Below are 25,956 nucleotides of genomic sequence, written 5' to 3' on the forward strand. Positions count from 1 at the left end.
TGTTACCGATGTGTTCCAACAAAGTGATGGAAGCCTAAGACTGCGGACTCTTGTTGGATTAGTAGTCAATCCAGTGACAGGTAATACCCACGTAGCTTCTTGCCTGATGTGTCCACACATCTCCAGTCATGCAAACATAACGTAGAGATGCCAATTTGTTTTTTATGCTTTCAAGAACCAAGCTGTATTGTCCCAGTAGTTTAATCTTTGTTTTTTCAGTTCACATGACAGCAGCTTTGGGAATAATTCCAATAAATAAAGTGCAAAAGCCACACCCTTCAACAGTTGACAGAGTCAGCATATCACTAATAAAACTGAGAATTAGTTTGTCTATATTTTCTTTGGACACTGCTCCATCACAGAGTAATTGCTGCAGAAAAGTATCAAAACTGGGGGTCTTTCACTTTGGGATTTCCCCAGATGCTGTGAACAAGTCATCAATAGTTTGCTTACATCCGAAGTCCTTTTCTCCATGACTTTTCTAAAAAACAAATAAAAATTATTTTATTTTATTCAGAGCAACTATATATATAAATGTTTAATTATTATTCTGCTCAAATACAAAAGGAAAAACAAATGCTAAGTGATGTATAAAACATACCATAAATACTGCTTGGGGTCTGTGTTTTACAACAAACTGAATTATAGTAAATATGGTATTTCTGGCCTTTTCTGGCCTAGTAAATCACAATTTCAGGAAACATATCAAAACAGCAGTTCAAGAAATAATAAATATGTCCAACTAAGGAGAAAATATAGTGAGCAAAAAATGGAATGAACCATATTTAATTAATAATAATTATTTACCTGCATGTTTGGTGAAATCTGAGGGTGCCTTATCTTGTCTGTGAATTGTCTTTCTTTTTGGTTTGCACAAACTACAAACTGCTTCAATAAAGTTCCCATCATCTTCAACAACATCTGAGAAGTAAGTTCTCACTACAATCGGCAACACTTTATTTTCACACGCCATTAATGACTGAAGAGATATTTCCAGATTAAAGAAGACTAAGAATATTTACAATTCAAAAGGAAATGAAACAGGAAGTATAATCAATGATACAATGACTGGTAGTGGTGGCACTAGGCAGAAGTTGACAAAACAATTCCTTAGGCCTCAATTTCCCAATAGCCCGTTCAGCATTGGAACATGCCCAGTGCCTGGCAGGCATTTCTTATCCCACCCTGCAGGGTAAGCAGCTACTGGGCTTGTTTTCTCAATGCAGGACACCGAGAGGTATGTGTCTGCCTGCTGTGCCCCCTCCCCCATACTGACTCACCCCTCCAATAGGCTGGACCTGTTGCAGTGACCAATCAGAAATGAAGAGGGCAGGGCCACCACCCTCCCTGGCTGGTGGAACAGCAGGAACAGAAAAAAGCCCATGGCAGCTGGAACTGAGCGCCTAAAGTGCCCAACCCAGGACAGTGGTTTCTGGGGACGAACCAGAATCCAGGACAGTTTGAAAAAGTACTTGCAGTTTTTTAAATTTTTTTTTAAAGTTACTTATGATTTAGGTACCTTCAGTAGTACTTAAATACAAGCACAAAGTACAGAATACGTAAAAGTACTTAAGTACAGTTATGTACAGTGCTTCAAAATATTTAAGAATACTTAAGTACATGGGAACAGAAAACTCACCTGTGTTGTTATAAAGATAGGTTGGCTGCTCACTGGTGAATTAGTAACATGGTTGGCATTCTGCATCACCTGAACAGGTCGTAACACTGGCTGTGTTACCATTGTGCCTAGCCCCGAGGTTGGGTTCTGGGTAAGGATTAGTGGCTGTCCACCTTGCTGAACAAGAGGGTTGGCAGCTGGAAGAAAAACAAGATCTACTTATTTACACACCTTAAATTTTTCATACTGATTCCTCAGTGACTAGTTTCAGCCTCCACAATTTGAATTAGTTACACTGAACACATTTTCAAATATATTATCCAAAAGACCCACCCCTCCACGCCTCCCATGTATCATTTTACTAGTCTGCACATCTGAGATTTTCAAAGCTGTGCAGGGAACTGGGCATCCAAAACCCACAGGTAGTTTTGAAATATCTCAAAGATGGATTTCTCCTGCTCCCCAGCATAGCTGTTGAACACTGCTCCGGCAGCGTAATGAGATGAGAAAAGGTAACCTATTTCCCCTTGGTTTTTTCCTACCCCGGCCCCCACTGTTCCTCAGACGTTCTTGTTAAACCCTGGATTTGTGCCGGAATGGCCCACCTTGATTATCATACACATTGTAAGGAGAGTGATCACTTTAGATAAGCTATTACCAGCAGGAGAGTGGGGTGGGGGGAGAGAAAACCTTTTGAAGTGATAAACACCCATTTTTTCATGGTCTGTGTGTATAAAACATCCTCACTGCATTTTCCACTTTATGCATCCGACGAAGTGAGCTGTAGCTCACGAAAGCTTATGCTCAAATAAATTGGCTAGTCTCTAAGGTGCCACAAGTACTCCTTTTCTTTTAGCTGACAAGAAAAGAATTCGACTGGCACGCAGGCACTGCTTCAGGGTGAGGTAAGCAAACTGACACAGGACCTCTTGCAAGCCCCAGTGTAAGTGGTCTTCCAGGAGAAGAAACACAGTGCACAGCATCATAGAAATTCTGGGCAGCACTGCCAACCATAGGCAGTCAGAGATGGCAGCCACAATCATGCTGAGCACTGCAATGCCCCCTAGAACAACCCAGTACTGGGAGGGAGGGCACAAAGGTGACCTTAAAGCCACCTTAGCCCCTCTTCCTGCTCCTGGACAGTGCTTGCATGTGCTGCACATCCAAGAGACACAGTACACAATCTCACTTTCAGCCTTAATATACAGAAAAATTATTGAGCACATTTGGATCACACTAGAGTCATGAGAATACCCTAAAATACTTTAAGGCCTTTGCCCCTTCAGTTCAGCAACTCTTTTTTTTTTTTTTAAATTAAAGAATGGTAACTCTTTTTTGCCTAGTCTACATGTCTGTGAAAAAGACAGTGTCTTGTGTCCTTTGAATTCAATATCCTGATATTATATGGTATGGTGAAATATTCCATCACAATGCCTTTGGTCTCAAAGAGTTATTATGCACCTAATAGGTCTCTTTGCGGAAATACCATTGCCTGTTACTGTTATACGCAGTGCTGGTTTTGCTACTATTGTTATAGTTGCCTAACGCTTTCCCTTATAAAATGCCATTTTCAGTTGCAGTTAATTTTGCAAAATTTTGACTGTCCAGGCTAAATTTTCCCATGACAGGTGTCTGCCTCAGGCTGAATTTTCTTAGGAAAGTTTCAGCATAAAACGGTTCACCGTTTCAGAGAGTGAGATTCAGGGAAAATATGTTGTTCTACTCATGTTAGACAAATTCTTACAGTGTTTTGTTGAGAAATTCTAGCACCTCTAAGCTACGTAGCAGGAACTTTATATTTGCCAGAGAGATGCCCTGGTGTTGAGGATGTGTCTGTTGCTATCCCCATGAAAAGACACCCAAATTTGACTATCAGCATCTGAAAAATTTCATTTGCACATGCTCAGTAGAGGTTTGTTAGACACTGACTCCATTATTCTCCAAAGATTCTGTCACTACAGCTCCTTTATGTCAACCACAGTGACCGTGCACCATCCCCAGAGTGCAACTAAGCATGCTCAGTCTTAGGGCTGCAGGGAATGCAGGGGCTTAGCAGGACTGTCCCTGCAACTGTCCCTCCTGGCACCCAGAGAGCTGCTGTGGCACCAGAACTGAGAACAGAGGGATTGTTTCTCCTGCGCGCTCAATGCTTCTTCAGTTGGCACCCAGGCAGCACGAAGGATCGAGAAGGAATAGGAGCAAACAACCTGACTGCACAAAAGAAAGGGAGTGGGGAGGAGCAAGAGAAGGGAGGGGAAGACACGGGCAGGTTGGGGGTGCAGGCTAAGGGGACAGGTGCCAAGGGGAACTGGAACAGAATGGGAGAAGGACATACTAGGCAAGGGGAAAATAGGGCAAAAAGGTCTTTAACCACTGAAACATACTCCACTACCGAACTGCCACTAGAACTCAGGATTCTTGAGTTCTATCATACCTCTGTTACCACTATATAGCAGTGAAACTCACTGTCAAAATGTGTATCTCATTATCCTCTATGTGAGCTAGCCAACTGGGGGAAATAAGTCCTGTTAACTGAAGTCTGTGCTGTGGGCCTAAAGGTGCCAGTCTTCCTGATGACCCATGTGGGGGTCAATAGAATTCCATGTGATGAAATTTCTGTTTTTCAGTTTACTTGTTTTGTTTTGAGCTTAGGAAGTTACATTGAAGGGAAAAAAAAAAGTTATGTCAAAAGAACATTGTGGTTGAAAAGTCCAGCATGTAAAAGTTAGATAATGCCCAATTAAGGTTGCATAGGCAACTTTAATTCACTCCCCTTGTGCATATACATTATGATAGAGACTTTAATTACATGGTCACATAATATATTTTTCCACAGAATCTCTGCCTCATTCAGCGCACAGACGAAAAGGTGCTCTGGGAATGAATCAAGGTTGTGTAACAAATGAGGCCGTGTCATCTGTATGAGCCAGCCTCATTTGTTGCAGAAGTTGGAAGGTGTGTAGTGAATGAACCAAGGGACTGGAAGAGGAGAAAGGGGTTTTTATGCTTATGGCAGTTGAATGTAACCCTAGAGAATGGGAGTCTATCTCTGCCTCTCCCACTTAGTTTCTGATAAGGGGTAAGTCACTTAACCCAAAAACTTTTCACAAGCGCCCACTGGATCTTCCTCATTTCCTGGGTTCCCACTTTAGAACACCTGAAACCTGATCTGAAGAAGTGCTAAGAGCTCACAACTGCAACTGAAGTCAACGGAGCTGTGCTCTGAACATACACAGTGCTATAAAAACACTAAGTACTCTGAATAAAAATCAAGCCTGTGGCATCTCAGGTTGGGCTCCCAAAATGAGTGTGGCATTTGACGATTTTGGCTTCAATCTGTCTCACAGCCTCATCTGTAAAATGGGGGATAATACCATCTTACCTGACAGGGATATTGCAAAGATGAAATTCATTCACTAATATTTATGAACCACTCAGATACCACACTGACGCATGTCAAAGAAAAGCCATGAGGAAATTTATAATACTGTATTCAGGATTTAAATTTGTGTGCAATAAAAAAGGCATGGGGTCAGACATTAAATGATGAGGATAAAAAGAAGTATTGCATAGCTACCCATTCGGTCAGCAGCATTGTTCCTGTGCACTGATTGAGGCAGGGGTCCTGCAGAAAAAACAGTGTGATCATGTAATTAGAGACTATATCAAAATGCCAAAATAAGACTGTACAGGTAAGATCTCTTCAACAACAGGCCATGACTACAACCCCGAAAGAAAGGAATTTTGCTGGGATCTCCTTTTAATGAGTATTTCATATAGTACTGTCGGCAATTCAGTAAGTAGCGTTATTCTTCAAATCAGTACTGAACTAATATTAGCAGGTCTGTGCTCGAGGACATGTTATCTTTCAGAAGAGTCATAAAACCAAGATTCTGAACACTCATGGTCATTAAAGATCCCATAGCAACATTTGTACAACAAGAAGAGTTAACAGTAGTATCTTGGCCAAAATCCAACTAGAATAGAATGTTACATACCCTGCAGTAACCGTGGTTCTTTGAGAAGCTTTGTCCACAAGGATTTTGCTTTTAATGGGCAAACCCCCTCCATGCAAGATAGGATTACTTTGGTCAGCAGTGTTAGTTGGGGCTATGCCTGTGCCCTAGTTGCCCTTGCACCCCCCACACTCCCAAGTGAATAAAGGGAAGAGTGAACCCAATCATCCCTCAGTTCTTTCACCAATAGAGAATCCCACAGAAGTAGGAATTAGTAGAAGTGGGCAAGGAGGGTAGGTCGTGTAATCTGTGTGGACAACACATCTCGAAGATCCCAGTTAATACAGGGGAAATAATCATTCTTTCTTCAACTGATTGCCCTGACAGATTTTATTCTTGGTGACTAAAAAGCAGTGTAGTTGTCCCATTGCTTGGAGGTGCATATTAGAGGAGTTCTACTTAAATAAATGACTGCAGAACAGCCCTACTAAATCACCATCTGATCTGGAAGCTTCTACTAAGGAACAATGTCTTGTAAGTATGTGGATTGAACACCGTGTAGCTGCCCTACAAATTTCAGATATAGAGACATTCCTCAAACAGGCAGCAGAGGCTGCCTGAGCTCAAATGCTCTCACCTTGCTAACTCTATATAGTATATCCTTGCTATAATGCCCTTCATAATAACAAACCTTCGGCTATAAAGAACCCGGTCACCAAATCCCACTTCGAGCCCCACAGCTGCAGTGGAGGCTGACAGCTTCTCCAGCCCTGCCACAGCCATGAGGCCGGAGGAGCTGTCAGCGGCCTCCTCTTCTCTCCCCCTCCCTCCCGCCCAGGGCAGTCGGCCTCTTTCACTATAATGAACCCCTGGCTATAACAAACAAATGGCTTGGATCCCGACGGGTTCGTTACAGCGAGGGTGTATTGTACTGAAGTCCCAGGAGCATGGGGATGCCCGAACTAGAGGAAAAGCCATGTATAAGGCCCTTCGGAAATCTTGCCACTGAGGGTGGAAAAACACACTGTGACCCCTAGATAGGAAGGTGATGTTCAGATATTACTACTACTAGATGGAGCCTTATGGAGTGGATGGAAAGCACAGATTGTTTCAGGGTTAGCAAATAGTCCAGTATTGGTGCTTTTAAGGGAGAAAGCTAGTGGTGATGCCCAAATAGAAAACCTCTTCCATTTACCTTTGCAATTAAATCTAGCTAAATATTTCCTGCTTTGTAGCAGAATGTTCTGAACCTCAGCTGAACAGCTTCTTTTGGTGGATGTCATCTAGCCAGCATCCAGGCTGTCAGATATAAGGAAACTGTGTCCAGGTATGGGATCTGAATGGTGATGTCCCAGACCATGTCAGGCAGAGCGTAGGTGAAGTCTAGCATGCTGTACAATGTAAGTATATGAGGCTGTGTGTTCTGGAAGTCTGAGATGTTCTCACTCATCTTCTTCTCACTCATCTCACTCATGTCCCTTCAGGAGTTTCACCTAAATTTTGTTTGGAATCTCACTTGAAGAAGGTCATCTCTTGCTGATCTGGAGCCTAACAGTGCTCCTATAAATTCTATGCTCCAAATCAGTGTGGATTTTTGTCTGTTGTCTGCCACTCAGATATAGTTTTGTAGATATGATCATTTCTCATGTTCTTGCTGAAGACGAATGTCTTGCTCGCCTCGCACCAGAGGTTAACCAGAATCCGGCCATGTTCCTCTGCCCAGCTAGCAGTGGGCTTGTTGAAGTAAGGCTAGACCATGTTTCCCTGTCTCCTTACATAAGCTGTCACAACCTTGGTGAATGCCCTTGAACACAGAGACAGCATCAGGCTATACTATCCGTTCTCAGCAGTGGGCATAAAACCTGCTGCGTTGTGGAAACCCCAGACTGTTGGGCAGCAGAGGACCATTTGCAATAGTATCTGTCTCCTCTTCAGTGGCTCCGAGGTCCTCCGTGGCCAACTGTAATATTGGATAGAGGAGTGCTGTGTGAAGGATGGCTCCTGGAGTGACTTCTTCCTCCTTGGGGTCGGGATATAGATGCTCGAAGAGTGCAGTCACCCATGAATCCTTCAAGGAGTAGAGGGCCTCATCCATTCCAGTGTTGAAAAGTTTGTTACCCTCAAAGGGGAGATCCTCAATTGTTGCTTGGACCTCAGTGGGAATCCCCAAAGACTGACAGTATTACCTCCTCATGGCTACTGCAGCAGCCTTGTGAATGCTGTAGTGTTAAACATGTACAGCACAACCTTTAGGGAAGTGTGGGCAGTCAGCTGTCCCTCTGCCATGACAAACTTCATGTTCTCCTGGTGTTCCTTGAGAAGCCTGTTTATAAACTAAGACAACTTATCTCAGTTTAAAAAAAAACAACATATTTCGAGATGAGGGCCTGATAGTCACCCTCCTCTGGAGGTTAGCTGACAAATATGCCATGCAGTTGAAGAAGGCCCCATTTCTTATCCTTTTTTCCTCAGTGTGGACTTAGAAAGTCCCTGCTGTTTTGATCTCTCCTGAACTGCTACTACTACAAGAAAACCCAATGCTGGATAAAAATAAAAATACCTGAATCCCTGATCAGGAACGTGGTAGTCCCGGTCAGCTCTTCTGAATGTAACCAGAATGGATATTTTTTGCACGCTCCAGTAGCCCTTCATTAATGGACATGGCAAGCCTGACTAGCATAGAGGGATGCAGAATATCCATGAGTTTGTGCTGCTTCTCTCAGATCACTTCCAGGGCTACATCTAAAGTTTCTGCCATATATTTCATCAGGTCCTAGAATACCTTAGACTCATCAACTGAGGCCAACATGGGTGAACTGCCTCATCCAAGGAATAGCGAGCATCAAGAGTGCCCATCATAAACAGACATCAAAGCATGACACAAGGAACAAGTCTTAAATCCCGGTGACTTAGATTCTGCAATAATGCTAGTACCCCAGCACAAGGGGAGGGATATAGGCTAACTTATCTAATTATATAGAAATAAAACCAATGGGTGCAAAAAAGAGAAAACTACACCAATCAGATATTATACACAAGGCTAAGAAAAAATGACAATGTGCAGAGTAAGCAGACATTGCAGGGTTCCAACTCACTGCCATGGGCAGTAAGAATGAAGTAAGGGCCAGTTGGGCCTGCTCTACTCTTTATGCAGTCAGGTGGGGAGGTGTGAGGGCACCAAGGGCCTCCAGTGGATTCTGCTGACCAAAAGAATCAGTCGTGTGTGTGTAGCACAGCAAGAGTCCAATGTCTGTCGACAATCATTCGAAGGAAATTATAATCTACCTGCCTAAATTCCCCTAGTAGTTGTAACTGGACATAGTATTCTCTCTACTTCTTGTCCTAAACTATTGTATAGCATTGCTGTATCTGGTCAGGTTGTTGTCGTCGTATATTAGAGATGGGTAAAATATTCCCTTATACTGTTTCAATATTTTAAAGTATGTAAAGCACTTTGCTTCTTGGGGTGAAAAGTGCTACAGGAATGTAAATTATATTTTTATTTGACAGTGAAATTATTGAATCAAAACTGTCACACTAATGTGGAAGATGGACACCTACCACATTTTCATATCAGCATTGCTTCTTCTTTTTTTAAATAAGGGAACACTGTCAAAACTGGCAGACAAATATTGGACCTGCTAGCTATATATGTAAACGCCAAGAATTACTTAGGGTGGGGCACAGAGGTAGAAGTATTTGAGTCGAAAGAATAGTAAACATGGCAAGCGACCAGCTTGGCTTAATGGTGAAATCCTAGCGGATCTTAAACATAAAAAAGAAGCTTACAAGAAGTGGAAGGTTGGACATATGACCAGGGAAGAGTATAAAAATATTGCTCGGGCATGTAGGAAAGATATAAGGAGGGCCAAATCGCACCTGGAGCTGCAGCTAGCAAGAGATGTCAAGAGTAACAAGAAGGGTTTCTTCAGGTATGTTGGCAACAAGAAGAAAGCCAAGGAAAGTGTGGGCCCCTTACTGAATGAGGGAGGCAACCTAGTGACAGAGGATGTGGAAAAAGCTAATGTACTCAATGCTTTTTTTGCCTCTGTTTTCACTAACAAGGTCAGCTCCCAGACTGCTGCGCTGGGCATCACAGAATGGCAAAGAGATGGCCAGCCCTCTGTGGAGATAGAGGTGGTTAGGGACTATTTAGAAAAGCTGGACGTGCACAAGTCCATGGGGCCGGACGAGTTACATCCGAGAGTGCTGAAGGAATTGGCGGCTGTGATTGCAGAGCCCTTGGCCATTATCTTTGAAAACTCGTGGCGAACGGGGGAAGTCCCGGATGACTGGAAAAAGGCTAATGTAGTGCCAATCTTTAAAAAAGGGAAGAAGGAGGATCCTGGGAACTACAGGCCGGTCAGCCTCACCTCAGTCCCTGGAAAAATCATGGAGCAGGTCCTCAAAGAATCAATCCTGAAGCACTTACATGAGAGGAAAGTGATCAGGAACAGTCAGCATGGATTCACCAAGGGAAGGTCATGCCTGACTAATCTAATCGCCTTTTATGATGAGATTACTGGTTCTGTGGATGAAGGGAAAGCAGTGGATGTATTGTTTCTTGACTTTAGCAAAGCTTTTGACACGGTCTCCCACAGTATTCTTGTCAGCAAGTTAAAGAAGTATGGGCTGGATGAATGCACTATAAGGTGGGTAGAAAGCTGGCTAGATTGTCGGGCTCAACGGGTAGTGATAAATGGCTCCATGTCTAGTTGGCAGCCGGTGTCAAGTGGAGTGCCCCAGGGGTCGGTCCTGGGGCCGGTTTTGTTCAATATCTTCATAAATGATCTGGAGGATGGTGTGGATTGCACTCTCAGCAAATTTGCAGATGATACTAAACTGGGAGGAGTGGTAGATACGCTGGAGGGGAGGGATAGGATACAGAAGGACCTAGACAAATTGGAGGATTGGGCCAAAAGAAATCTGATGAGGTTCAATAAGGATAAGTGCAGGGTCCTGCACTTAGGATGGAAGAATCCAATGCACCGCTACAGACTAGGGACCGAATGGCTAGGCAGCAGTTCTGCGGAAAAGGACCTAGGGGTGACAGTGGACGAGAAGCTGGATATGAGTCAACAGTGTGCCCTTGTTGCCAAGAAGGCCAATGGCATTTTGGGATGTATAAGTAGGGGCATAGCCAGCAGATCGAGGGATGTGATCGTTCCCCTCTATTCGACACTGGTGAGGCCTCATCTGGAGTACTGTGTCCAGTTTTGGGCCCCACACTACAAGAAGGATGTGGATAAATTGGAGAGAGTCCAGCGAAGGGCAACAAAAATGATTAGGGGTCTAGAGCACATGACTTATGAGGAGAGGCTGAGGGAGCTGGGATTGTTTAGTCTGCCGAAGAGAAGAATGAGGGGGGATTTGATAGCTGCTTTCAACTACCTGAAAGGGGGTTCCAAAGAGGATGGCTCTAGACTGTTCTCAATGGTAGCAGATGACAGAACGAGGAGTAATGGTCTCAAGTTGCAATGGGGGAGGTTTAGATTGGATATTAGGAAAAACTTTTTCACTAAGAGGGTGGTGAAACACTGGAATGCGTTACCTAGGGAGGTGGTAGAATCTCCTTCCTTAGAGGTTTTTAAGGTCAGGCTTGACAAAGCCCTGGCTGGGATGATTTAACTGGGAATTGGTCCTGCTTCGAGCAGGGGGTTGGACTAGATGACCTTCTGGGGTCCCTTCCAACCCTGATATTCTATGATTCTATGATTCTAAGTAGGAATAATTGAAGGAAATAACAGGACCATGCAGACTGAATGCCAATTTAAAAGACTTGCTGAAAGTGAGATGTATTTATGAAAATCTCCCCAAGAAAAGTGGTGGAAGCCTAATCACTTCAGACATTTAAAACTGAACAGTAGGGAACAATACTGCTCCAGCAGGGAAACGGACTAGATGAACCAACAGATATTGTCCATCTTTAACTTCTGCAACTCTGTTTTTTGATTCATGGACACACAAAGGTACCGCCGTCCACTCCACTATGTACTTCTATTCACCTTCTGAAAGAGAGTTAGGCCATGTCTACACTAGTGAGCTTACGGCAGGACAGCTGTACCAATGTAGCTGTGCCACTGTAAGATAGCTAGTGTAGCTGCTCTAGGCCGACAGAAGAGAGCTCCCCCGCTGACATAGCACTGTGCACTTTGTCACTTATGCCAGCGAAACTTATGTCGCTCAGGGGTGTGGGTTTTTTCCACCCACCTGAGCGACATGAGATTTGCTGATAAAAGTGGTAGTGTAGACATGGCATTAGAGTCTTGTACATTTTAATACTGAAAATGTACAATGCCCATAAGGGAATCCCTGCACTGGGTTTGTTACTGTAGGGTCACAGACACAGAAGCTGGCTTTTTATCAACATGGTGGATCTTGTTTAAGAGAAGTTAAATTTTAGGTCTGCTACCCTGCATGCAGCATTGCATAAGAAACAATAGTGTATTGGCTAGGAGAAGATGGATGAGATTTAATGGACTTTTGCCACTCTAATCTGGAATTCTTTTTAATGAGTGTAAAGCAAAATGCAACAAGACAACCTAGGAATGTAAAAAATTAATTGCTGAAAGCTGGGATGGCTCCAGACATGGCTCGTTTCTTGAGCCTGCAATGTAGTCTGAAGTTTAAAACAGGATTTGACCCTCACAGTTACTGGGCCAGTAGATATTGCAGGGATTGTAGAGGTGACAGATGTCCCTCTGGCACTTTGCCACTTCGGTCCCTGCTGGCAGCAAGTCTAAAGGGATTCCCCTGTGAGCCAAAGTCAAAATAGTAAGAGATGGCATCAGCTCAAATAACACCACTGCTCCAGAAAGAAAAGTCCACATTCACAGCCAAAGAATTTTATTCTTATTGGATTTAAAAGTTAATTGGCCGAGTTTTTCTCTGTTGTACCAGTAATCCAACTGATATTAATGGAGAAGTATGACAGCAACCAAAAGGAGAATGTAGCCTAATGTATGTAAACTAATGGGCTCTAGAGAGATATAGAAAATAGTCATGTTTCTAGAGCTCCATTCATCTCAAGGGATTGCAAAGCATTTCACAAAACTTAAACTGATGTTAGCAACAATTTAAAAAAAAAAAAAAAAAAGACCCTTAGGCTTTGGACACACCACCACCACAAAACTAAGTTTAGTAACAGTTAAGGCTGATGGACACATTCCATCCATTTAAAATCTTAAAAGAATGGAAATAAGAAGTTAACACTTGTGCATTCGTTTCCACTTTCATATTGCCTACAGGGCTCGATAATGCACTCCAACAGACTTCCACTTCCATCTTCAACAGATACCAGATAGCAATATATATCCCAACTTCATCAAACTTGCACTCCAGCACAAAACCTTGACAGTGGTCTCAGATACTTTTATATCAGCACATCTGACAGTGATACATTCCATGCATTTGGGAAGTTATTCTGCCCCAATACCATGTGGTCATTGTTAAGATTCCCCCTCCGCTTCTCCAGAGTATTTTCCCCTTACACACACCTCTTTAGTTAAAAGACTTTGCATCAGAATTCTGTAGTGGCCATAGTGTTTCTTGGCCAACATCTGGCCTAAAAAGTAATTGTATGAGCCCTCAGACTCACTCCTCTTTAGAGCATCCTGTGGCGACCACAGGTGCCAACATGCAGTTATTCCACCATGATCTAAGTATGCAAAATATTTAGATGAAGCTCCTACGCTCCTGAAAGTTGCCAGTGCCATCCAGAACTGAACAGAGTTTTGGCAACACCTGCAATGCTGCACACTATAATTCTTCATTCATTTCTATGTCAGGTAGCCTGAGACTGAAAGACAGTCTACAACACACACACACACAAAAGAAAAATAACCGTGGAGAATGATAGGGACCCTCATTTGGCTTAGCTCAGTCTATGTGACTGAAGTTTTTAATCTCTTCCTTAAGGATTAAAAGAAACATAAGACAGTGACATTTGCACAGTGCCAACTGCTAATGCATTTCTGTAAGCCAGACCAAAAAAAAGAAAAAAAGAAAAGAAAAGAAAAGAGGCTTAGTTAACTGAGACCACACCTCTTCCTTTTAATATAACTGTTGGAGAGATAGATGTGTAGAAATGTAATACTAGCTGTTCATGGCCAGGGCATTAACAGTACTGCAAGCATCTAATTCATTAGGAAGACAATTTTATATACTTCTGTGATTTACAGAACACATACTGAAATTTTCTAACTAGCCTGAAGTATTATGTTAGTAATCTTGCTAAGCGTGCAATGTTCTAGATGCCCAAAGGGTTTGCTTGACACATTCAGACTCTATGCAGCAAGGACTGAGAAAGGAAGAGAGAACAATCAGGTGTCGTTTTCAGATGAGATGCTGGAGCTTTGAATTAACAGTATCATGGCAGCAGTTTTCCAAGACTCTTATTTTTAGACAGCCAAAAAAAAGTGGACAAAATAAGAGGGTTTGTCAGACTTGGCAGGACTATCACAGAATCATCATAATTTCAGATGTGACAAAAAACTATTCTAATTCAATTTCTGTGACTCTAACCTGTTAGAAGATATTTGGAATCACTTGCATAGTGACCACCCCCAAAGTTAAAAGTACAAATTTTGAATACTGTTCTAGCAAGCTCAGATTTACTGATTAATGCGTATTTCTAACAGACTTTTAAAATATTGAATATTATCTATCAGTAACCCTTAAGCTTTAATTTATTAGTGTTAATCTAATCAGCATGCCAATACCACAAGGATTTGTATTTATTTTTTGTGATTGATTTAAGGTATCTCCCTAATCAACCCTTATCATTAAAACTATTAAATATTTATCACAATTATGCTATGCAGTGATTCTTAAATATATATATGGTATTTTTTCAACAAATGAATTACTACTCCAAATAAGGTAAAGCACCTGTCCTATTACCTGCAGATGTGATCAATTTTTCTATTAAAAATTGGTATCTGATTATTTTTAATTCGATTTATTGAACACTGAATAATAATCTTACATTTATACAGCCCCTTTAATCCCAAAGGATCCTAACACTCTTTATTAACGTTATACATTGAAATACAAACTATACAGAGAAATTGCTTTAGCCACCTCTGAAATTAAACATGGCAGCTACTTAACAGCACACTGAATGACAATTTTAGGATAGGTTTCAGAGTAACAGCCGTGTTAGTCTGTATTCGCAAAAAGAAAAGGAGTACTTGTGGCACCTTAGAGACTAACCAATTTATTTGAGCATGAGCTTTCGTGAGCTACAGCTCACTTCATCGGATGCATACTGATGAAGTGAGCTGTAGCTCACGAAAGCTCATGCTCAAATAAATTGGTTAGTCTCTAAGGTGCCACAAGTACTCCTTTTCTTTTTGCGAATTTTAGGATAGTAAGTGAAGAAGAATACCATTATCCAATTCAAACAGCAGGAAAAGTTCAAGGAAATAATATTCAAATTTAAAGTTGGCCAACGCACCAGTTTAATATCTCTACTCTTCCAAAATGCAACACTAGTTCTTTAGTGACCACAAGTAGTCAAAACCTTTGTTTTATACCACATCTGAAAGACTATACAACTGGCAACAGCAGTTTCCCCTAACATGCCAGGGCACTGGATTCAGTATTGAATTAGAGAAAAGAGAAGCATCTATTCCACTTCCAGCAGAAGAGGTTACTCACCTTGTGCAGTAACTGAGGTTCTTCGAGATGTGTGTCCCTGTGGGTGCTCCACTTCGGGTGTCTGTGCGTCCTGGTGCCGGAGATTTTCAGTAGCAGTGCCCAGTTGGGATGCGCATGCACAGTAGTTCACAGTAGTTGTCTCGCAGTACCACTGGCACTTCATCTAGCGCTCCCGTGGCCCGATCCCCTCGGTTCCTTCTCTACCACAGAGTCCTTTCTGCGAACTCTAAAGTAGAGGGGAGGAGGGCAGGTACTAGATCACCCACAGGGAATACATCTTGAAGAACCTCAGTTACTGCACAAGGTGAGTAACCGTCTCTTCTTCTTCAAGTGCTGTCCCTGTGGGTGCTCCGCTTCAGGTGACTGTAGAGCAGTACCCCATTGTGGAAGGATGCTGTACAGTCGAGGCTAGTACCGTAAGGCCACGTATTGTATTGGCCTCTAAACTCTGAGTTATTATGTAGTAGTTTGTGAACATGTGTATGGAAGCCCATGGAGTAGCTTGGAATGTGGTCCAGGCAGAAATTGATCTAGTTGAATGGGCTCTGATCCCTGTCGGGGGTTCTATATTTTGTTGTTGGTAACATAAATGGCTGCAATTCTAAATCCATTTCAATAGTCTTTGTTTCAAAATGGCTGCACCCTTCGATTGTTCTTAGAACGAAATCTTTCCGTAGGTCACCATCTGGGTAAAATGCTAGTGCTCTTCTAATATCTAGTGTGGAGAATAGATTCCTGTGTAGACCCATCTGGCTTAGGGTAAAACACAGGTAGATGGATAGGTTGATTGAGATGGAATGATGAAGGTACCTTCGGTATGAATTTAGGGTGTGGTCCCATAGTCACTTTGTTTTTAAAGAATATGGTATAAGGAGGATGGGCCATGAGGGCCCCAATTTCACCCACTCTACGTGTTGAGGTGATCGGAACCAGGAACGCTACCTTCGTTGATAAATGTAGTAGAGAACAGGTAGCAAGTGGTTCAAAAGGGGCTCTGGTAAGGCCTGTGAGGACTAGGTTTAGGTCCCATGCTGATGTAGGGTGGCGGACTTCAGGGTACCTGTTCTAAATACCTGCAAGGAAGCGTTTCGTAATTGGATGCGCGAAAGCTGAAAAAAAACATCTATCTTGTGGTGGAAAGCAGCTATGGCTGCGAGGTGTATTCTAAGTGAACTAATAGATAACCCTGAATGTTTCAAATGCAACATGTGCTCCAAAATGGAATGTATCGGCGCTGTAAGTACTGATATGTGGCTGTTGTGACACCACAAGGAGAATCTCTTCCGTTTATGGAGGTAAGTGGTATGCATGGTAGGTTTCCCGCTGTTTAGCAACAACTTTTTAACCTCTCCCAAACAGGTTAGTTTGTCATGATGGAACCATAGGGGAGCCATGCCTTCAGGTGGAGTTTTCCCAGATTCGGGTGAAGAACTTGACCCTCACCCTGAGGGAGAAGATCCTGACGGAGAGGAAGGGTGTACGGGGTGCAAAGTGCCATGCGGTTCAAGTATGGAAACCATGTCTGTCTGGGACATGTCGGAGCTATCAGTACGATCCTGGCTCTGTCGGTCTGTATCTGTGTATCACTCTGGATAATAACAGTACCAGTGGGAATGTGTACAGGAGGGGTATGTTCCATCGGATGACAAAGGCATCTCCTAGGGATTGTGATCCTACTCCTGCTCATGAGCAAAACCTTGGACATTTGTGATTTTGTGATGCTGTGAACAGACTGATGTGTGGCAACCCCCACATGCAGAATATGTGTTGTGTTGTCATTGTTCGGTTCCCATTCGTGTTCTTGGGAAAACTGTCTGCTCAGTGTGTCTGTCATCATGTTCTGTTGGCCCAGGAGGTACGACACTGTAATGGTAATATTGTGGATAATGCACCAGTTCTATAATTTTATGGCTTCTGTGCACAGGGAATGAGATTGAATTCCTCCCTGCTTGTTTATGTAGAACATACAGGCTACGTTGTCTGTCATCATTCCTAGTGATTTGTTTTTAATCATTGGTAGGAAATGTTGGCATGGGTTTCAAACAGCTTGTATTTCGAGTAAATTGATGTGTAATAATGACTCCACGGGAGACCATTTTCCTTGGATTGTGTGTTGGTTCAAGTTTACACCTCATCCGATTAGTGAGGCATCTATAGCGATCAGGATGGATGCTGGGTCTTGGTGAAACGGGACACCTGCGCACACATTTCATGGGTTTATCCACCACTGTAGCGATTGTATGACTTTTGGTGGTAATGACAGGAGTCTGTTTAGACTGTGCTTGCATGGTATGTAGAGTGTGCTCCGTCATCCCTGGAGACCGCGCATGTGTAGTTGTTTGTTCTTGATCACAAAAGTAGAGGCCACCATGTGTCCTAATAGTTGTAGGCAGGTGCGTGCAGAGACGCTTTGGATTGTTTGTGACTACGGATATGAGAGTGGTCATTGTGGAGAAGCTGGTCAATGGTAACGAAGCTTTGGCTTCTATTGAGTCTAGGTAAGCGCCAATTAATTCTAGTTGTTGAACCAGAACTAAAGTAGATTTCTTGTCATTTATTTGTAACCATAGGGTATGGAAAAGTGTCAGTCTTCTGTGTGAAGCGTATTGCTTCTGCTTGAATGTGACCCTTCAATAGACAATCATCCAAGTATGGGAATATCATAATTCCCTGTCTGCATCGGTGTGCTGTTACTATGGCAACGGTATTGGCAAAAACTCTCGGAGCCGTTGAGAGTCTGAATGGTAACACCCTGTATTGGAAGTGGTCTCTCCCTACTGTGAGCCGTAGGAATTGTCTGTGTGTGGGGTCTATAGTGATATGAAAATACGCATAGTGTAGGTCGAGGGCTGAAAACCAGTCCCCTTCTCCCAATGCCGGAATTATTGACATCAGCGTAACCATTCTGAATTTGTGGGTACATACAAATTTGTTGAGTCTTCTGAGATCTAAAATGGGTCTCCATCCTCCATTATTCTTTTGAGTCAAGAAGCAGTGGGAGTAGAACCCCTTCCCTCTCTGTTGTACTGGAACATGTTCCATGGCACCTAGCTGTACAAGATAGTTTACTTCTTGTCATAGAAGATGCTCATGAGAAGAGTCCCAGAAGAGGGATGGGTAGGTGGGATGGTAGTACGATTTGGTTATATCTCCAGTATCCAGTGATCTGTGGTGATGGATGCCCACGCTCAGAAAAATGGCCTTAGTTGGTGGCCAAACATCTGGATAGGTTGTGTAATATGTGCTGGTTGTCAGGGGATGTCGATCAGACCCTCGACCAAATCATCAAATTGCATCTTGGCCGGTGGTGGATGCGGTGAACCTGCGTCACAGGCACCACCAGGGAGTTTGGTTGAGGGTGAGAGAATAGGAAATACATGCCTTTATTGGGCATGTAATCACAGAATATCAGGGTTGGAAGGGACTTCAGGAGGTCATCTAGTCCAACCCCCTGCTCAAAGCAGGACCAATCCCTAACTAAATCTGCCCCTTTGCTTGTGGGGGGTATGGTAGCCGGAGTTTGCCATACTGATTCTGCCAGTTCCAGCAGGGCGCTATTAATTGGTAGTGCTATCTTTGTTGAGGACGCTGGGTGTAGTATTTTTTAAGAGCTGATGTTGATTTTCAGTCACCTCTTCCAGAGGGATGTTCTGACTTTGTGCAACCCGTTTGAATAAGTCCTGGAATTGTTTTGAGTCATCTGCGATGGTAGGCGGAGGTGGCATTACCGCCTCATCCAAAGATGAAGATGAGTTATGGGCAGGTGAGCAGCCTTGAGTATTGGAATCCTCCAAATCCTCAGAATCCTCATGCGCCTCCAAGGGGTCAGTGGCTGTCACTGTAGAAAGGCAAATCTGTTGCCTCTGTGGAGTGTGAGGCCTTTGGGTCTGAAATCTTTAGACCTCCCATGAGTCCCAATGTGCCCAGTACATTGGGAATGGCACGGGTGGGCACATCCATGGATTAGCCGGCCATAAGGGTATGTCCCTGTGTAACCGGTCACTGGCACTTGTGTGAGATTGTGGAGGCTTGGTGCCTGATGGACAGGAGTGCTCTGAACAGAAGACTGCCTCTTCTAGGTCATCTTCCTCATCACTTGAAAATTGCTGGGCATTAGGTGAGTACGTCTGTACCAGTGCAATCAGCACCGGACAACCGTTGGTGCCAAGTATAGCTCACCCAGACTTGGATGCTATCTCAGTGTCAGTTGATTGAGCAAGGAAGTGTGGTGCAATGGGCATCGGTGCCGTGCTCTTATGTGTAGAGGCCTGTGAGGTCGGCCCTGTCAGTACCGCAGGCTTTTGCGTAGCCTTGATTGGTGCCGACTTAGTGCATTCAGACATCAGCTCCGCAGCATGCGGCACCAATAGAGGTGGCATGGTAATCAGAGGTGCTATCGGCACTGTGTCCTTCCTCGGTGTATTTGATGCCGTGGAGGAGGAGGCTGATTTGTGCCAACTACTTGACTCCTTATCTCTGTCGGCAGAGGTCCCAATACGGACGGTGGCGGAGGTGCCTGGAGCATCAAATGTGGTCACCCCGCTGACCATCGGCACCAAGGGTAGTGATCATGCTACAGAACATTTCCTCTTCAGTGGATCTCCATGGGTTGGAGATGCCTCCCTCTTCCTCAGTTTTCTGGAGAAAAGGGAACTCGCTCTGTCCAGCGAGGAGGCACCTGAAGAATCCACGATAGGGTTTTTCCAAGGTGGATGGTGGTGTTAGGGATTTCTCCATAAGGATCCTTTTAAGTCTGAGCTCCCTATGCCTCCTCGCTCTGGCTGTAAAGTTGCTCCAATGGTTGCATTTTTGAGGGATGTGCATCTCCCTCAGGCAACAGACATACTGTGAGTGTCCATCGGAGACAGGCATAGCGTCCTTACATGAAGTGCAGTGTTTAAAACCCAAAAAGCCGGACATTTTCGTTGTCCAATTTTGTCATGGTACAAAGAGACAGGAACGAAGAGGAAGGCTTTCCAAGATTTTTTTTTTTTTTTTTTAAATGGGGAAAGTCTAAGTCATTAAACAGAAACCTAAGACTAAATAACTACTGGGAATTAAACTTAACAATAAGATTAGAGACAGTTTTCTAGGTAAATTTCTGACACGGCCGTTGGAGCTCTATCTGCAGCCAAGGACGGTTGAGAAGAAACTGAGGGGGTTGGGGCCGCATGAGTGCTAGATGAAGTGCCAACTCTATGGTGAGACAGCTACTGCCCACACGTGTCCCGACCAGGCACTGCCACCAAAAATCTCCGATCAGCGGCACCGGGATGCACCAACATCTGAAGTGGAGCACCCACAGGGACAGCACTCAAAGAACCTAGAGTTTTTAAAAGAGTTCTCCCATCCAAGTACTAACTTGACCCATTCCTACTTAGCTTGTGAAATCTCACAGGATCACAAGCACAAGAGCACATAGCTACCATTGTGGCCTAACATCTCCCCCTGAACACCACACCCATAATATATTGAAAGCATTTCTGCTTACCATTGTTGTTTGCAAACAGCGTCACTAGTGTCTTCTTAGCACTGTCACTGTTTTGAGCCCCACTGCTACTGACCGATGTAGCTGTAGAGAGATTACCTCCTATGGATGCATGGGCAACAATCGGCAGAGGGGCAGAAACAGGCTGCAGACTCACTGAAACTGCCAGGAAGGAATTTCATAGTCACATTTAAAAAAAACAACACAGAGACACTACAATGTTTGCAGAGATGCCATAACAGCAAGCTGTTTGGGCATATTGCTGTTGTATTACACTAAGTAAAACCTGTAGTTTCAGGTATCCTGTTTTCTGAGCTCAGTATTTCCTACCAAGCAACACAAGTAAAAAAAGGCATTTGGCCAGTTCAAGGCCATTGTTACTGATTTGCTAAAACAGATTATTCCCCATCCCCTACTGAATCATTTTCTCCTTGCTGATGCCACTCTGTCTGCCACAGAAATCTCCCTCTTGCTCTGCTCCGGCCAGAAGAGCATGAAGAAGCAGATGGCACCAAAAAGCAGCAGAACTACACCCTCCCTTAGGAGGCACTGTCTTATCCTACTCACCTACCAATATACCCAGCATCTACTAGCTTGTGGTTTCTTGTTAAAGCCCTGGTGTTGAATCCTTCCCCAAATATCCCATGTTAACAACAAGATGCAAAAAGCAGCTAGTCCAAAGAAGTTAAAAAAGAATTAGCTGCCAGAAACACTTCCAGAGCATCGCGTAACAGGATTAGAACTTAGGCTCATAGTAGTTAAAGATGCAATAGGCCAACTACCCCTGAACTAAAGCACGAGATAGTCCCTAGAAGTACCAGATTTAATAATTTTATTAAGATTATGTTAAAATAAAAAGAAAACGCTACAGAGTTTAAGCATAGAAGTTTCTGGTTATCAGGGAATAAGGTACAGATTATCAAGGGGTGCGAAGTTTGGTTTAGGATCGGATGGCATACTATTAAACTGATGCTATTCTTGATCTTAGCCAAAAGGCCAAGCAAAAGCAATTCAAATAGCCAAACAAAAGACTAATTTATTAAATATGCCAGTCTGTTCCACCCACATGCACAGCTAGGAAAGGACTTAAAAAAAAACAACAACCCACACCAGACTCAAGAATTTGGGATGAACCAGAAGGATACTGAGTAAATATTTTTTGATTTTATTCATGTTACATCTACTCTTGAATTTTAAATTAATTATCATCTAGTGATAATTACCCAATTTCAATATTTATCACTTTATATCCAGCCCCCTTCAACATGTTCATAACAGCTCAAGTCAATATTTATGATGCATCACTCTTATACAAATACCTAGATTGGGTAATTATAACTGGAACTATTAAATCAAAACTGAAAAATGAGAAGAGGTGTATCTACCTATTAAGTCCCTTTAAATTAGTCTTAACATTTCTCTTAAAGAAAAACAACAATATAATAAAAAGATATTCTAATCATCAAATTTAATTAAATACAGTAAGGACTCGAGATCCTTCAAGCATGCATGTTTTGAAATCAACAGAACTACTTAGGTGTTTAAAGTTAAGCATACATGTACTTGCAAGATCAAGGCCAAAAATCAGTTAAAATAGGGAAATAAAGTGATTTTAAAAAGTAATTAACAATCAAACAGGCTGCCATCTTGACAGTCTGACAATATAGGTTAGGATAGGGGTTCTCAAACTGGGGGTCGGGACCCCTCAGGGGGTCACAAGGTTCTTACATGAGGGGTCGCGAGCTGTCAGCCTCCACCCCAACGCCTCCACCCCAACGCCTCCAGCATTTATAACGGTGTTAAATATATAAAAATTGTGTTTTTCATTTATAAGGAGGGGTCACACTCAGAGGCTTTCTATGTGAAAGGGGTCACAAGTACAAAAGTTTGAGAACCACTGGGTTAGGATATAGGAAATGCAGTCTGCTGTTGAAATTAGCGGGAGTCAGACTTTCAAAGCTGTTGGAATGAGCATACTACTTAGCAGTAACATTTGCAAAAGTACTTTGTAAAATGTAAAGCACTATATATAGACACACACATAGTGTTATTTAATCTATTATTCTTACACAAATTATAAATTGAGTACTTTTTAAAACAATCACTTTGGTTGATTTAACAATAGACAAACAACTGTTAACCAAAGTTTCCTCCTCCCAAAAAACAAATCATACCTTCAAATAACTTTGAAAATCTCTAATTCCACATTAATTCCATTGTTAAACTGCATTTCCTGCCTCTTAATAAGAGGAGGTCCAGTCTGCTGAAGTATCATCAGAATGTCAGCTCCCGCAGAGCCATATAACTGTGAACAGAGCTTTCATATATCAGGAATTTCTAACTGTTCAGAAAATGTGTTTTAATATATTTATTATTTGATAACTAAATATTTACTGAACACCACATACAGGGAAATTACAGTGATTAGTTATGCATAAATACTGTGCTATACAACATCCATATCTTGCATAACTCTATATTAAAATAGAGTATTACCCGTAGCAGTTTTATCAACTGAATTATAATCTTCAACAACAGAATCTTCAATCACATCACTGATTTTCTGCCATGGCTCCAGCTCCTCCTCCTCACATTCCATAAAAAGGTCTGTATCTGCCATCCTGTAAAGGGAAGAGAGGAAAAACCCTTTATTGGGTGTTGAAAAAACTAGATTTCGTCAGACAGCAAAAGTCTCATTAGACAAAGAATCCTAATTCCAGATCCACTAGTAATGTCCATTATTTCTTCACTGGGGTGGGAGAAAATGTGAAACTTGGAACTGCAAATTACATTTTTCTTTCTTGTGTTTTAGAATTTAATCCACATGCTACTTGAAATGGATTTGTTTGTTCCGACTTTAAAACGAAAACTGTTTTTACCTTAAAACATCAGGCTTTCAAATCTTTACATTTCTGTTTCAGTACTGCCAAACATAGGCGCCAAATTCCTCAGTTCCCAGGGGGTGCCTGCCCCCATTTTGCCCCAGGCCCCGCCCCCCAAGCTTCCACTCCCGCCCCGCCTCTTCCTGCCCCATCCCGCCTCTTCCTGCCCCTGCTCCTCCCCCCAGTGCCTATGCTGCCACCCTGAAGGTTCAAAAATCATGACCCAGAATCCCCAAATTCATCACATTTATTTTTTAAAAATCAGGAGATTTAAAAAATAATAATGATTTTTGGTCTATATTCTGGTTTTTGAGCACTCCCTGACCACCCTCAGTATGTGTGTGACAACTGCAGGCTGAAAACTTCAATTTTAAATGCATACAAGATGTGAACACACAAAAATGCAGGCCTCTGCTCCCCATCCCCGCCCTGAACCCTCCTCAGCTCCCCACTAGCAGACTTTCACAGCCACTAATTCCCCAGCAGGCTCCTATAGCCATCTCTGTCCACACTATGCTTCCTTGTGGCAAAGAGTTCCACATGTCGATTATAAGCTAGTTTTAAAAGAAGTGGATTTCCTGTTATCAGTCTTATAATTATTTCCTTTCCAATTCACGGATTTTATATTAGAAGAATTGTAAATTGGAATGTCTAACTCACCTTCTCTACACCACTCATTTTCTATACCTCTATCATGTCCCCTCTTATCTATATTTTGTCTAAAGTAAACAATTCCAACCATTTTAATGTCTCCTCATGTGGAACTCTCTCCTTTCTGATATTCATTTTTGTCTCTTCTCTGAGCTCCAATTTCTTCTTCATCTTTTTGAGATTCGGGGACCAGAACTGAACACAGCAATACAACTGAAGGTGTACCATGGATTTATACAGTGGTATTATATTTTTCAGTATTATCTACTCCATTCTTTATACATCCTAACATTTTGTTTGCTTTTTTGACCACCACTGCACACCAGAGAGAAGTTCTCACTGAGCTGTCTACAACAATGGCCACGTCTTTTTCCTGTGTGGTTATACTTAATTTAGACCTCAGTGACATTTATGAGTGCAATACTAACACTTATAGATTGTACATCTTTAAGTTGTTAAGTAAACATCCAGACTATCAAGCCAGTATTAAAACAAGATGTAAACTGCGTTACAGTTTTTGCTATTAGCCTCTAGAATCACAAAGAATGTCTCTTCTCAGATGGTAAGACAAGTGTCAATATCAGGCCTCCAAAAAGCTGGTTTTCATTAGGGTGGATTTGATTTAAATCAAATTGATTTAAATCATGATTTAAAATCACTCATCAGGAAGACTCGATTTAATCAGGGATTTCTACATAAAAGTGCATTCTTGTTGGTTGTTATAACCTTAATATATATTCTTCACAACTCAGAGATATTCATTTTTAGAAGGTACACAACATACATTTTTAAAGTGATTTATTTTGAAAATGTTTCAGATTAGTTTTACAGCTATATCAGAAAATGAATGATTGGTTGGTTGGTTATTTTATTTACCAAAAGGTAATTGAAGCAGATATTTATGAAGTCACTGGGAGGTGAACTATCTCCAATTCAACAGGTTAATCATTAATGTTTGGAGGATTTTCTTGCCATGCTGTATTAGGAGAACATCACCAGACAGACATTTAAATTGTTTTATTTAACTATTTCTCACCTCTATATATTATGTATTCATTTATTTAAAAACATTTTTGCTGTTAACAAGCATGTTATCTCTGGAGACACAAATCCACAATTTGAGAACTGCAAAACTAAGCATCTCTGATGGTATCTTCTAGACGGACCACTTAGTCCCATTGGGTAGACAGAAAGATTAACCTAAATAATCTATACAGAAGCCCCTGGAATCCCATAAAATTGGGTCCCTAATCCATGAACTATTGGAACTCATTTATAATTTTTTTCTTAAACATTACATGAATATATTGTCTTATACTATAGAATTAGCATTTATAATCCCTATTCCATGATGAGATACCTTTGAGCTACAATGTATCTTAATTAAAACTATCTTTAGACAGCTTTTTTCCCTCAAAAAGCATTATAAAAAAATCCGATTTAAATAAAAAAAATCAATTTTTTTTAAATCATTGATTTCTATCCACCCTGGTTTTTATTATTACTGTTCAATTCTACATATAGGTCTCCAATAGGGCTTTACACCTTGATATCTCTTGGGCCAAGCAAAATGGAAGCATCTTTCTCGTAGAACTAGCTCTGCGTTGTTTCATTTAGCAGGAATTAGCAGTCTCTGAACTCCACCTCGACATATGGTTCACCAAAAAAAATTCAATTCAATTCAATGGCACATTTACGGCC

At 42.1% G+C, this 25,956-nt stretch overlaps 1 protein-coding gene across 9 annotated transcripts in view; it reads right to left on the reverse strand.

The window, feature by feature from the left end:
* Positions 1-25,956, reverse strand: part of POGZ (pogo transposable element derived with ZNF domain) — a 61,472-nt gene that overhangs the window by 23,136 nt on the left and 12,380 nt on the right. For 6 of the 9 annotated variants that reach the window (XM_074938823.1, XM_074938819.1, XM_074938820.1 and 3 more), the window contains exons 2-5: positions 23,219-23,343; positions 20,726-20,884; positions 5,196-5,243; positions 1,640-1,815 (exon numbers count right to left, since the gene is read on the reverse strand). In XM_074938823.1, the coding sequence (XP_074794924.1) occupies positions 1,640-1,815; positions 5,196-5,243; positions 20,726-20,884; positions 23,219-23,342 (507 nt within the window). In that variant the 5' untranslated portion in view covers position 23,343. Of the gene's footprint in view, positions 1-1,639; positions 1,816-5,195; positions 5,244-15,234; positions 15,461-20,725; positions 20,885-23,218; positions 23,344-25,956 lie in introns of those variants that run through there. The other 3 variants (XM_074938825.1, XM_074938822.1, XM_074938824.1) reach the window with 2 other exon arrangements.

This window comes from Natator depressus, chromosome 24 (assembly GCF_965152275.1).
Source record: "Natator depressus isolate rNatDep1 chromosome 24, rNatDep2.hap1, whole genome shotgun sequence".
In the NCBI taxonomy this organism is placed as follows: domain Eukaryota; kingdom Metazoa; phylum Chordata; order Testudines; family Cheloniidae; genus Natator; species Natator depressus.